General features: G+C 49.2%; 1 protein-coding gene across 8 annotated transcripts in view; it reads right to left on the bottom strand.

Annotated features, from left to right (window-relative positions):
• Positions 1-13,694, bottom strand: part of SEC16B (SEC16 homolog B, endoplasmic reticulum export factor) — a 65,554-nt gene that overhangs the window by 9,455 nt on the left and 42,405 nt on the right. For 7 of the 8 annotated variants that reach the window (XM_044942794.2, XM_044942797.2, XM_006072272.4 and 4 more), the window contains 8 exons: positions 10,211-10,328; positions 8,889-9,000; positions 6,948-7,053; positions 5,205-5,345; positions 3,702-3,821; positions 2,778-2,850; positions 1,191-1,475; positions 305-372 (listed from right to left, as the gene is read on the bottom strand). In XM_044942794.2, the coding sequence (XP_044798729.2) occupies positions 305-372; positions 1,191-1,475; positions 2,778-2,850; positions 3,702-3,821; positions 5,205-5,345; positions 6,948-7,053; positions 8,889-9,000; positions 10,211-10,328 (1,023 nt within the window). Of the gene's footprint in view, positions 1-304; positions 373-1,190; positions 1,476-2,777; positions 2,874-3,701; positions 3,822-5,204; positions 5,346-6,947; positions 7,054-8,888; positions 9,001-10,210; positions 10,329-13,694 lie in introns of all 8 variants that reach the window. The other variant, XR_006551084.2, reaches the window with a different exon arrangement.

Below are 13,694 nucleotides of genomic sequence, written 5' to 3'. Positions count from 1 at the left end.
CACAGAGCACAGCAAGTGTTCAGTGCATCAGTAAGAAGAGGGCATTGGAGGGGGCTGATGTGTGAGACCAGAGGTAAACCCAGTCCTGCCCCCACAGACACAGGTTGGCAGGAGTGAAATGAACAAGAACGAGCCTCCTCTCCACCTCTCAGGACCTGGTGTAGAAAGAAACAAGGGGCGATGTGGAAGGAAGGGCTGGTGCAGGGCACAGGGAGGTGCCTGCATGTGGCTGAGCAACTGGGGCAACTGGAGGGAATCCACAGCTCAGAGTGGGTGCTGTCATCTGGGGACTCTGTCCTCTCACCTGGGGTCTGGAAACAGCCTTCTGCCCATCAGGATGCTGGAGGGTTTCTGGAGACACTGAGTTCTCTCCTATGGCACAAAACACAAGAGAAATCAGGATGTGAACTTGGGTCTTTCCCTTCTATCCACAGTCAGCTTTCCTAATTGCCAAGTGGCTGGAGCTCTGGGCACATAGCCCCCAGTGGATCAGAATAAATATGAGGTCCATTTGCACAAGCCTCTCAATTCCAGCCACCCCAGAACATGCCACTCACCCAACCTCCTCCCCAAACCAAGATCATTCCATGGGAACCCTGGAAATGAGAGCCACGTCAGGCTGGATCACAGGGATCCTCCCAGGCTTCCCCTACGTGTGAGCCTCCCATCTTGGATGGGACCTTGTCTTAGAAGGTCTAAGATCTGACCCTTCTGTTTGGCTTCCAGCACTTCCTTGGTATCACTCAGCAGTGCTCACCCACACTCGGCCCCTGTTGTCCAAGACCTGATGGACAGAAGCACGAGCCTCTGCCCGCAGCCCCTGGCACAGCTGACTTCAGAAAGAGGACCTGGCCTAAACTGCAGCTGGAGGCACAGGGGCACTGTCTTGCCTTCTACCGCCTCTCTCCTGGAAACTATGGAATCCAAAGAGAGGGCCACAGTGGCTGCTGGAGGCTGTGCTGTGTTTGTCCCAGCAGAGAGCGGGGCTGGAATGGGAGAGAGCCGTCTCCCTCAGATGAACGCGAAGCTACCAGCCCAGGTCTGACACCCGGAAGCCCTCAATCACATGCACACCCACCACCCAGGGCTTCACAAGCTCCCACCCCACACCTCACACTGGCTCCCGCACTGCCCTCCTCTGCCTGCTCCCCTCCACACCTGCCCACCCAAGGCTCGCTGGCAGCTCTTACCAGGGGGCAGGTGTATCTGCTGGGCTTCCTCCCAGGCTGTTCCTCCAGGAGCCCCTGTCACTGCCACGCTGCCACTGGTCCCCAGAAGATGGGTCTCAGGAACCGAGTAGAGAGGCACTGGGACACCCATCTGCCCGGAATTGCCACCTGTTGGGTAGGAGCCGGGCTGCTGTGGGCCGAGCTGGGCCGGGCCTGACTGCTCCAGAGTTGGCCACAGAGCTGAGCGGTCACCATAGGCTTCTGAGTTGCCTTGAGGTTCAGAAAGATCTTGATAGATAGTGTTTTCTAGGGACACAGGACAAAGAAGAAGAGGTGAGACCTATAATGTGGCCTTTGTGTGGACTAAACACCAGGAACAAGCCTGCTCTTTGGAAAGCAGTGACGAGGACAGGCCAGTTGACGCGGCACCATCAATGTGACAAGTATAACGCAGCAGCGATTGTAACACACCCCACTGCTTATGACTTAGAGTGTTCAAAACTATCTCCCTTATAGCTTGTATGATCTCTGAGCTCTTTAAACCAGGGGGTTGGAATGGCAGAAATTACCATTTAGTCTAACTCCACACTTTTTAGCTTTTGGATAAACTTTTTTATGGATTTACTAATGGACTGGGGTACTTGGAATTTAGAAAGTTTCAATGTAAAACCCAAATCAGACTACAGAAATGATGGCTTTGTTTTGAAAGATAAGAGCTTTGGCCCAGGAAGGGGACTTGGTGACATTCTTTCTGGCTCCGCTGTGTTGCTGACGAGACAGACCAAGGTGTGGACTGTGGACGTGGACAATGGTTGGCCCAAATTATGGGACTAGTAAGGTCAGCTGACCTACCCGCTTGATAGGGTGACAGGAGACACGGCTATTTCCCAGGGGAAGTGACCACTCAGGAGCACCCAGCCTGCTCGCCTGCATCCCTCTCCCCTCACCAATTCTGGGGCACAGCAGCAAAGCTGGGAAACAGAGACCAAGGCCTGCCCATACTTGCTATCCCCTTAATCATTCCTAAAGGAGGTACAAAAGCCTGGGAACCAGCTGGAAGCAAAGCCGTGAGACCTCGTCCTCACCCCACCAGTGAGTGCTATTTGGGGAAACAGCATGGAGTTAACTGGGATAATAATGTCTGCCCAGCCCAACAATTGAAGCATCCTAAGGGAAAAGGAGGGATCTGTTGAAAACGCTTTGAAGCCTATTTCACGTGTGCGGCAGCTGATGCTCAAACACCATAGGCACTTCCGATGTACCCACCGCTAACATGAAATACAGATGATCCGCCACCTCAGGCATCAAGAAACGCATCCACCTGGGGAGATGGTACTGACACAAGTGAAGCAACTATATAACAACACAGCAACAACAAGATTAAAGCCTGAATGTGAAACAAAACCTCTAACAATGCGGAAACAGTAGTGTCGGGGAAGGCTGTGGCGGGCGGGGCTGTGCAGAGAGAAGCCTGGACCACAGGTCAGACTGACACGGGCGAGGAAGGCACTCCAGGCAAGGAAGGGGGAAAGTTTTTTGTTAGGTTATCTCCTATAATCAGATCCCAAGAGTCGATTATTTACACACTCAGTTCATTAGTTTAGTTACCTGGAGTTTTTCTGGCTTCCGAAATAACTGCTTGAGCAGACGGAGGACCCTCAACGTCTCCTGCTTCCTTTCGCTATTAAGATCAAGTAAAATCCTCTTAGGTGACACAAAGGAAAATGAAAACAAGGAAACATGATTTGAATGAAGTCAAGACACTTCGGCACTGATGTGATAAGGGAGCCTCAGGTGAGTGTGGGGGCTGTGAGGGGTTGGGAGCCCACGGGTCTTCCTACCTCCCAACTCTGCTCGGAGACAGCAGGCAGAGGCCAGGGCATCCTCCTCTCCCACAGGAAGGGGCAAGAAGAGGGAACTAAACCACGGGCCCCAGGGCCCACAGCACACGGGGGAAGCAAGGGCCGCATGTGTCTTAAAAAAAAAATTAATCCACCTGCCCCTTTCTCAGAGACAGAGGAAGAAAGGAAATGGAGGAGGCCCTGTTCCAATTACTGTGACAATTACTACCAGCTGCTTTTGCAATTGACAGAACAAAAAAAAAAAGGAAAGGTCCGGAAGTCTTTTCAGCATTTGCCCTACATTACATGAAAGTGACACCGGGCCATGGTGAGCCACTGTTCCTCACAGAGAGAGACGGGAGCTTTGATGGTCATAACATGTATTTTCCAGGACCTCGGAGAAGGGTGGCCAGGTGACTCGGGAGAGGGTCCCACCGTCACACAGGAGAACACAGGAAAATGTCTCCACCCGGGAGGAAAGCGCGTTAGCGGAGGGGGCTGGGTGGGGGTGGGGGGTGGGTGGAAGCTGAGTGCTACCCCTTCCCCCATCAGGCTGTGCTTCCTTGGGGACAGAGGACACCGCAGCCCTCCATGGTGTTGGGGACTTGCCGAGGTCAGTGCCTGCCTACCCTGTGTCTAGAGGAGCCAAGACGGGAGCAGAGGCCCACCCCGCTGACCGTCCCCCCCTCACCTGCAACTCCCTATGATGCCCCCGAAGGTGCACCAGCCAGTCCGGCTCCAGGTCCCTGTCTCCTCGATGGCGGCGGCGTTCTAAAACCAGAGGATCTGACAGCTTCAGTCTCTCTGCCAGCTGTGCCCGGTTTCCAGATGGTAAGAGAGGGAGAAGGAGGGAGAAAAGTAGGAGAAATGGACCATGAGGAGAAGCAGTAAGAAAAAAGAAGATAGGAAGCCTTTGCTCACTTGTAAATCAGATTACAAAGAACTGCTGAATAGCAAATTCAGCAAATACCTTCCTCAAATCGCAACATAAACAGTTAAACCATCCTGGTGTTGGATACTAAATAAAATATGAGGAGAAACTGCTACTCTGCTCTATGTCTCTGCAAAGCTGTTCTCAGGAGCAGTGCTTCTCAAACTTCAGAGCTGGTAGGAACCACCTGGGATTTTGTTAAAATGCTAATTCCGATCCCAGAAGTCTGTGGGGCCTGAGATCCAGCATTGCTAACAAGCCCCCCACAAGGTGAAGCCCATGCTGCCGGTCGAAGGACTGCTTATGTTGCAAGACTATGCAATCATTGCTTTTCTGGTGGCTCGGCGGTAAAGAATCTGCCTGCCAATGCAGGAGACGCAGGTTTGATCCCGGGGTCAGGAAGATCCCCTGGAGGGGAGAATGGCAACCCACTCCAGTATCCTTGCCTGGGAAATTGCATGGACAGAGGAGCCTGATGGGCTACAGTCCATGGGGTCGCAAAGAGTAGGACACAACTCAATGACCAAACAACAACATCCCATCATAAAGTCCCCACACTTTCCGACTCCTCCCTTCTGGCTCCTGAGCTGCCTACAACCATCATCCTGTTGGCAGAAATGTGCCATTAAGGGCACTCAGTAGCACAGATTTTACTGGCTACAGAATCCAACACTTGGGCCGCATTTAAAGCAAAGCAAAAAGTGACGGTAGGCTGCCTTTTTACTCTCAGCTAATGGATTTTTCTTCAATTAATTGGAACAACTATTTGCCTGATTGTTTTCTTTCCCAGGAACTAAAAGTTGATGTTTTTGTTTTCTCTTTTTTGAATGTATCTCACATGTGATAAAATATTCCATGCATTTAAAAGCATTTTAATAAGGATCATTTCCCATTTTAATCACTAAAATATATTTTCTAAGCCCAGCTTTTATAATTAGAATGGTTTGCCATAACATGCATTTTTACTGTACCAAAAAGGCAGATGCAAGAATGACTTCCTTGCACAGCACACGCCTGGTTTCCAGTCCCCCTATTTCAAACCCACTCCCGCCCTCCGCCCCTCCCACCCATAGCATCCTTCTTTATGCAGTGTCAGGCCTGTGCTTATCACATCTGGGCATGCATATGTGGTCAAAGACAGCCAGGGGCTCCAATTTTATAGCATGTTCAAAGAAGATGAAATGGGGCTCTGAGCCGCTTTACAATAGCTTTCTCTGAACACTGAAGATAACACACCTGCAGAGAGCCCTTTGAGAAGCTCACCTTGATGAGTTCCACTAATAGCACAGGGTGACTGCTCTCTCCGTGGCTCAGGAGGGCTGTGCCAACCGCTTCGCAGTAATGCAAGGCCTGGGACGTGAGGCCATAATCTGCCAGACGGGACGCATAAAGGAGCTTATACACCTGCGAAGAGGAGCAGGGCCAGAAAGAGAGAAGTGCAGATAAGACTTCTTGGAAGTCAGTGGACTGCCAACTTCCGCTAACTCTGGGCCCAAATATTAAAGAGGGCCTTGCAACATTTAGGGCATTCTATCTGTGTATAGGCACAGTTCCAAACCCAGCCTGCAGTTCCGTCATTGCAGAGAACAGGGTGGAAGGCACATCAGCTTAGTCTCCCTAGGCGCTGGTCACCATGGAAATCCACCAGCCTCTCCACTTCTTATCAGGCAGCCTGTATCTCTGGGAAGGCTGGTGTGTGGGGGGCAGAGGACCAGGCACCAGGGGCACAGGTAAAAGAAGAAAAAAAAATGCCTCCGGTGCCAGGGGCTTCAAGCCTAAGAGGGAGAGTACAGACAGATACAGGTAAGGGCTCAGAGAAGCATGAGGGACAGAGCCAGATGGAGTACAGAGGGGCTGGGAATAGGCAGACCCAAGTTCAAACCCCAGCTCTATGCTGGTATGGAGCATGAAGCTAGTTCCCCCACCTCCTCTCTGCACCTCAGTTTCCTCACTCTAATACGAGGATGATACTACGATCTCCCCCTTGGTGGTTTCAAAGATTCAATGAGATAATCCATGTAAAGTCCCTAGAGCAAATGGTACCCAAGAGATGTGAGCCAATAGCGTGTAACTCCTTGGAACCTCACAGAATTAGAGATGACTCAGTCAGAGGATCATAGCACCACACCAGGTGTGCAAAACTCATTCCCTAAAAACAGCTGGTCTCACTGCTATCAGTCCAAAGACAGCTGAGAGGTGGGATGACTACAGAAGAGAAAGAGACTGCATGGACACAAAGGAGCCCATTGGGCAGGGCTGCGCTGGAAAAGATGGGTCTTCAGTAAAACCTTACAGAAGATACTAACTGGGTCACTGCCCTATAGACAGTAATCCATTCATCTCCAAGGCTTCGTTTTGTGTTTGGTGGTGGTGGTGGTGGTGGTCTGTGTGTGTGTGTGTGTTGTTGCCACCAGATATTCTCTCACTACAATCACTGAAGAAGTCTCTGGGGATCAAAGGGGACACCAGGGCATCGAGTAGAGAGGTTGACAGGTTAGAACCTGGACATGGATGCTGCCTGCACACCTGCAGCCCTGAGAGGAAGAAGGAAGGACAGAGCAGGGAGGAATTCCAGAGTTAAAGATGGAGGCATCCAAGAGAGATGGGAGCGGCAGGTCAGAGGAGAGTAGGAACAGTGAGCAGCCAGGGGCCGCTCCTGGCAGGATGGCCATGGAGCCAAGAAGAAGATGGAGCCATTTGGAGACAGAAGAGCGGAAGGAGCTGCAGACAAGAGCGGGGCCCAGGGGCGCCTGCCCGATTCTCCTTTGTCAGGAGGGAGGCAGGAGCCTGCAGCACAGAGGCTGCGGCCAGGTTTTGCTTTCCTGTCTTAAAAACGCAGACCTTGAGGGGACCTAGAAAGAAATCCTAACCCTTCCCACACTCCAGCTCATGAGGAGAAGCCCAGTGGATGACTTAGCCCAGCCACTACCTGCCAGAGAGCAAGGCTGAGAATCCAGCCGCCCACAGCCGTCAGATGCAGACAGGGCCTCGTGAGCATTCAGTTACCTGGAAAGAAGGGATGAAGGATCGGGGATGGCCCAGCATCTGACAGTACTCGAAGATTTCCGTCCTCTGGATAGCCTCAGTTGTTGCAAATTTCAAAAACTCTTGACTAAAACCAGGGAATAACAATAAAAGAGTTGAGGTCGGGGCAGGTGGGGGACGGATTTCACTCATACATAGCCAAACACCAGCTGCATCCATTCACGGCAGAGTTTCTGTCCTGGGCTGATCCCTGGGGCAGCTCCAAGAGAAGTAGGAGAATCTGTGCCCCCAAAGGCTCTGGGGGAAGGTGGGGCCAAGCAGGGGGACTTCAGGGAGTGGGGGCGGTTCCTGCCATCTCTCCTGAAGGGTCACTTAAGGCAAGATGCTCTCATGCCCAGCTCAGAGGGGCACTGCATCCCCCCCGTAAGCATGCTGAGCACCAGCTTTAGTGCCCTGAGAGCCCAGAGTGGGTGTCTGGGAGAGGTCACCCCAGCCTGAGCAGAAGAGCAGGAAAGAGGGAGCCATGTGATGCTCCAGGAGCACTGAAGAAAGAAGGCCCTGCAGAGAGAGGCTAGCACCGCAGAGCCAAAAATCAAATGACGGTCCCTACACTGGACACTCATTCCAGTGAGAAAGCAGACTGAGTGAATGAGATCTGGGGGGCCCTCAGAGTCTGCACGGGCCCCAAAACAGCTGTCGTGGGGGCTGAAACCATAATCACTGGGGCTTCCCCAGGGGTCTGGAGATCCCCTGGATCTCCAGAAACATCCTCATACAGTACACAGGAGGGGGACCTTAACCCAGGGGTCTCCAACCTCCGGGATCTAACGCCTGGAGATCTGAGGTGGAGCTGATGCAATACAACAGAAATAGAATGCACAATAAATATAACGCACTTAAATCATACCGAAACCATACGAGGTTTTCTTTTTTCCCCCACCAATCCAAATCTGTGGAAAAAATTGTCTTCCACGAAACCAGTCCCTGGTGCCAAAAGGGTTGGGGACGCTGCATAACCCATTTCGCTTATTTGTCACATCTGGCCCAGACAGGCTTCTTTGACAAATTAACTATGTGCTATCAGAGACCGTGACCTTGACAGACAGGTCGTGAGACGATGCATTTCTACAAAGAAAAGCCTGACAGTCTGGATTCCAAGTCCAACCTGACTGCACTTTAGCTGTACAATCTTAGACCTGTTACTCCACCCCTCTGTGCCTCAGTTTCCCTCCTCTATAAAGTGAAGCTTAAAAATACACTTTCTTCACAGGGTACATGTGTAATGATTAAAGGAAATGGTGCAAATAAAACAGCTAGTACAATGTAAGAGCTTAGGAAATCTTAACTATCACTCAGAGAAAGAGAAAGATCCAGAATGTGGAGGGTGGCTAGGGAGCAACCTGGTCTTTTCATCCATTTATTCACTGTCTAGGGGCTTATCAAGGTCCTTCTTTGTGAGAAGTCTAATGTTATGGCCAGCAGGGAATATGTGACAGGCCTGACTTTTGAGTAGCTTGTATGTCAAGTCAGTGTAAGCTGTGGGGGCGAAACACAAACTTCTTCCACTTGCAGATTTTGCCCAAGGCCGGTTCTGAGAATAGGTCCACGGCTGCCTAACGCAGAGCCTCAAGCCACAGCGCTCGTATTAGCATTTTCCAAGAGTCAGTCTCTGGTCATGGAGCCAGGGCGCCACCGAGTGGCCAGAGAGGCACAATACAACCCACGGGCCCCAGCTCGCAGCTTCCGGGAGCAAGGTCTGGGCCTGAGGACCCCTGGCAGTGTGATGCTGCACTCTTCCTGGCATCTCTCAGCCCAGAGCCTACCTGTGCTGAAAAACCATCAGCAGCAGCTGAAAATTCACAAGAGACCATGGAAAAAGGAAGCCATGAAACCCAGCTAGGGCTAACCCAATCCCCCGGGAGACGTCCTCCCCACTCTCTGTCCCCCAGAAGACTGGCATACCTGTGGCTACTGCCCAGCAAGGCCAGGTAGTCTGTCTTCACGGTGTAGTAGCCGAAGGGCACGTGGGCCATGAGGTAGCAGAAGTGAGCAGCCTCCACCAGCCCCTTCCCAGCTGTAGGCGGAGAACAAGCCTGGGTCAGGGAACACGCCCACCAAGGGAGGGACCCACCATCCGGGTGGGAGGGGAGAGGGCTTGAGAGCGGCTCTGAGGTCGGAGCAGACAGCTTCAAGGGAATAAAAGAACAAGCTCTCCATGACACGAGCCACAGACCCCAAACCTCACTCCCTCTTCCACCCCATTTTTGCCCTCCGACATTACATTTCACTTCTCTTCAGCCAGAAGAAGGCACTATTTCACATTCCCCCTAATGGACTTTTGATGAGAACGTTTCTAGGCATTTTAGTCCTTCTGGAAGGGGAGAAATAGGTAAGAAATGCCTACACCTGAGCAGAGAAGCAGACCGTTGGAAGCAGCGGTTTTTAAACTAGGCTTCTTGGGGCATTAATGCCTCCCCCCGCAAAAATCAAAGAATAGAAGACTTTTCCCAGTGCTCATAAAAATCACATTCATTACCAAATTGTTCCCAGTTTTTAAGTGTTCTCCCATACCTTTTTCATTAGTTCAACACTGAGTTAATTCAAGTAGGCAAAGTAATTAGCTTGGCACCCAAGAAGGTTCAACAAAAGTTAGTTCTTTCTACTCAGGTGCTGAATAACTTGTCATTTGACTGGGCACAACTTTACCTGTAGCTATTTTAAGTTTAGCAGAGCAGTACTTCACGAAGTGCCACAAAGCAATGATTTTCTAAATATTCTGTCCCTTGACCCAATCTGAGAACCACTGATCTGCAACATCCAACAGCCCCTAAGTGTTTAAAAGGCCACATTCACAAAGAGATGATAGAAATAAAGGCTACAGTTACCCAGGGGAGCTCAGGCAAAAATAGAATTTCCTATCTGGTTGAGCTGGGTCACTGGGGGACTGACAACAGTAAGGGAGATGCTCCAGGTGTTAACTCCATCCGCTGGGGACTCTGACCCGGGCACAGGAAGCAACCACTCAGGGCAGCCTCCTGCAGCGGCAGGACCCCGGAGTCTCAGGGGCCTGGCCTGCACTTGCTCGCAGCAGAAATCTGGGAAACAGAAAGGCAAGGACACTCCTCTCCCTGGATTTTCTGTCCCCAAAACACTGAGGCTCCTGGGTCAAAGGAATGCCTGAGGCATAGACTCGGGCCCAACACGGAACCTAAGTCTAAGCACGAGGTGTTTAAAGCTGGCCTGGAGACAGAGGTGAGGAGGGGACGGAGCTGGTCTCTGCTTACCCAGGGTGTCCCCCATGGCGACAATCGTGCGCTGGCACAGCTCCGGGTCCCCACCCTGATTCGACAGAATCACTGCCAAGTGTGGCCTCCAGTCTCCCCACTGCTTGTCCCCACAGCACTGAAAAGCAGCAGAAAAATGCAACATTGGCTGAGTAATACAGTCCTGGCCAGAGCATAGGTTAAGGAAGGCTGTTGTCTATTTTCTGATTTGCCAGGAATGCCTATTTGGCTGCCTGCAGTGCGGCCACTCATTGATTCTGAGTTTTCTTTTTTTTAAAAAGCAAAATTCTTAGAAGGATGGGTAGGCAGACACACTACATACACCCATACACAGGAATATTGGGAGGTGGTCCTTGGTGGTTTAGTCGCTAAGTCATGTCTGACTCTTGCAACCCCATGGACTGTAGCTTGCCAGGCTCCTCTGTCCATGGGATTCTCCTGGCAAGAATACTGGAGTGGGTTCCCATTTCCTTCTCCAATATTGGGAGGTAGATAAAAATAAAATCACACTACTAGTCACTAATTTTCAAATTTCATCCTGATGCCCCTAATCTCAATAGCTGGGGACAAGATTTTTTTTAAAAAATATTGATATTTCCATGGAAGAAGGAGGATCACAAACCTTGGTTCATGAAAGGACTCCATATTAACCTGTAAGAAAACAGGGGAACGCTGGGCTCCTTAATATTTGACCAAATGGCTAATGTCTGTTTTTACCGAGTCCTCTTCTACACATGACCTTCTTTAATCTTCGCACAACTCTGTGAAATCTAATTCCTATCGCCTCTTGAGGAGTGAGAAACAGGCCAAGGCGCCCAGCCAGCACCGTCGCTAGTGACGATGCAGGGGCAGCAGAGCTCCACGAGGGGGCGGTAGAGGGCAGTCAGAGAAGTGGACGCGGGTGGAAGCCCCAGGGGAACGGATGGGCCGTCCTTCTCCTGAATGACGGGGAATTTCAGGGCAGAGGAAATAGCAAAACAATGTCACAGGCTCTGGATTCAACAGGGGCCCTGCCTCTGGAGCAAGTTTCCCAATGCCTTTGAAGCTTTGTTTCTTCATTTCTTAAATCGAGATCATAATGTCTACCTGACGGGATTACTGTTGACGATAAAATAAGATTGCACTCGGTATGCACTTTATAAATTACATGTAGGTGTAAATACACGCACACACGGAAGCACAGCAGAGGAAACGAGGTGATTTGCAGACCAGTCTGTCCTCCAATTTGTTACACAGAATGGACAGAACAGGAGATTGACAGTAATAGCTAAGATCTGAGGTCAAAACAATTCACAATTATTTGCTATTGTATTTGTAATTATCCCACAGAACAAAAGATGCTTTCTCCAGCTCCATTTTATAGATACTCTTTGTTTATCTGGGCAAAGCAGTGTGAATGAGAGGAATGATGATAATAAATCACAAAAATAATAGCAGTTCTCACTTATTGCACTCTGACCCTGGGCCGCAGCCTGTACTAAGCATTTCTCCTATGAACAATCACATGCATTAAGTACTATTATTATCCCCATTTTAACGTGTGAGCCAGGCTCTTTCTGGCTGGAACTAAGGGAACCAGCAACAGAAAAGCTCTTGCTAAAAGAACAAAAACTTAGAAGCAATTCTTCTGTCTCCTCCCCAGGTGATTTGGGGTGTGGAGGGGGAGCAGAAATCACTGTAAAGCAGGTCTATGAAGGTGGGGAGAGAGAAAGAACACTTATTAACTAATTTCAATGGACCAAGTATGGTCATTAATACATTCAGATATTCTCTCTCCTTTAATTTTTACAATAGCTCTGTTAGGCATCAAAATGCCCACAAAGATGAAAAGCTGAGACTCTGAGACTAAGTAACAAGACCCAGTTCACACAGCTAGACTCTGAGGAGCAGAGCCTAGGTTAAGTCTGTGACAGAAGCCCACATCTCTGTTTTCCAGACTCCATGCTTCGTCCACTACACCTCTTATTCTAAGGACCAAAGTCTAGCCTTCTACTGGCTGCTATGATGCTAGGAAACTCTCCAACACGGGTGTCAAATACCACACTGTCATATCACTTCTGGCTCCTTGGTTTTCTCACCCCAAAGCAGGGATCATTTAGCAAACTCTACCAGTGCACTGAGACCCAGTGGACCATATGCTGATTACATCACTCCCTGCATTTAGCGTTTTGTGACATGGTAGGATTTCACTGCAGAGCACAGGCATTCGGCAGAACTGTGAGGTGCATCCCATGTTCTAATATAGCCAGTTCGTTTGACAAAGGGGCATGAAAGTCAGTATTTCTCTTTTCTTTTCTTGAAATTGTCCACAAGCAATAAGAAGGACAAAAAAGCAAAAATGTGAGTGTGTTTTCATTAAAACTAAATGTCAGCAAAAACCCAAGCCTCTAAATACAAGAAAAGGCTTCCAAAAGAGATTGAGCAGAGGTGGGTTCGGGAGGCAGAGAGAGGGGATCCCACAGCCATCTCCACTGGCTGGGGAGAAGCAAAGATGCTCACAGAAAATACTAGGTTGTGTGGAAATGCCAGCTGGCCTGGAACATGGCCCTGGCATCTCCCCAGCTCAAACCTCATGTAAATAACTGGTACAAGGAAGGCTTGAAGCCTGTGAAGGAACAAATACAGAATTTGTACAAATATACCATCAAGATAAAAGGAGGGAAGAAGGTAGAGAGAATATTCACCAAAAAAAAATGATACCACAAAACAAAGAATGGTCACCAAATATTTCATCATGAATGTAAGTAAAATAATGAAACAATTTCTTTTATGAAGCAAAGGCCTAAAGCTAAGTTATAGGAGCAGAGGAAAGAGATGGTGGAGAACAGGAGGAGGCAAATGTGACCTGCAAAGCTCAGGAGAGAAGGGACAGGAAAATCAAAGAAATAAAGACAAAAATGGAGGGGACTTCCCTGGTGGTCCAGTGGTTAAGAATCTGCCTTCCAATGCAGGGAATGTGGGTTCTATACCTGGTCAGGGAATCAAGATCCCACATGCCATGGGGCAAATAAGCCTAGACACCACAATTGCTGAGCCTACGTGCTCTGGAGCCCGCACACCATAACCAGAGAGAAGCCCACATTCCCACAACAAAGAACGCAAGCACCACAACTAAGACCAGAAATAGTCGAATAAACAAATATATATATTTTTTTTAATGACAAAATTTCAAAAAGCATAGCAAGCAAGAGTCACTGATGAAAACATAGTAAGAGACACACACGAGGGACACAGCAAAAAAGAAGAAAAGAAAGAATCATATATATATATATATATATATATATATATATATATATATACTATTATATTTTACATATAGAGGGAGTTCCTGAAAAGAAAACCAATATAAGAGAACAAAACAAATACTGAAGGATATAATTCAAGAAATTTTTCCTGAACTGTAAGAGATGGATGCACATATTAAAAGAGCGTGCTCTATTCCCCCAAAAACCGACACAGATGGTCAACAAGATATATCTTACTA

Source organism: Bubalus bubalis, chromosome 5 (genome assembly GCF_019923935.1).
Source record: "Bubalus bubalis isolate 160015118507 breed Murrah chromosome 5, NDDB_SH_1, whole genome shotgun sequence".
Taxonomy (NCBI): Eukaryota; Metazoa; Chordata; class Mammalia; order Artiodactyla; family Bovidae; genus Bubalus; species Bubalus bubalis.
Note: the sequence above shows the minus strand (reverse complement) of the source record. Positions and strands in the feature narration are given on the sequence as shown.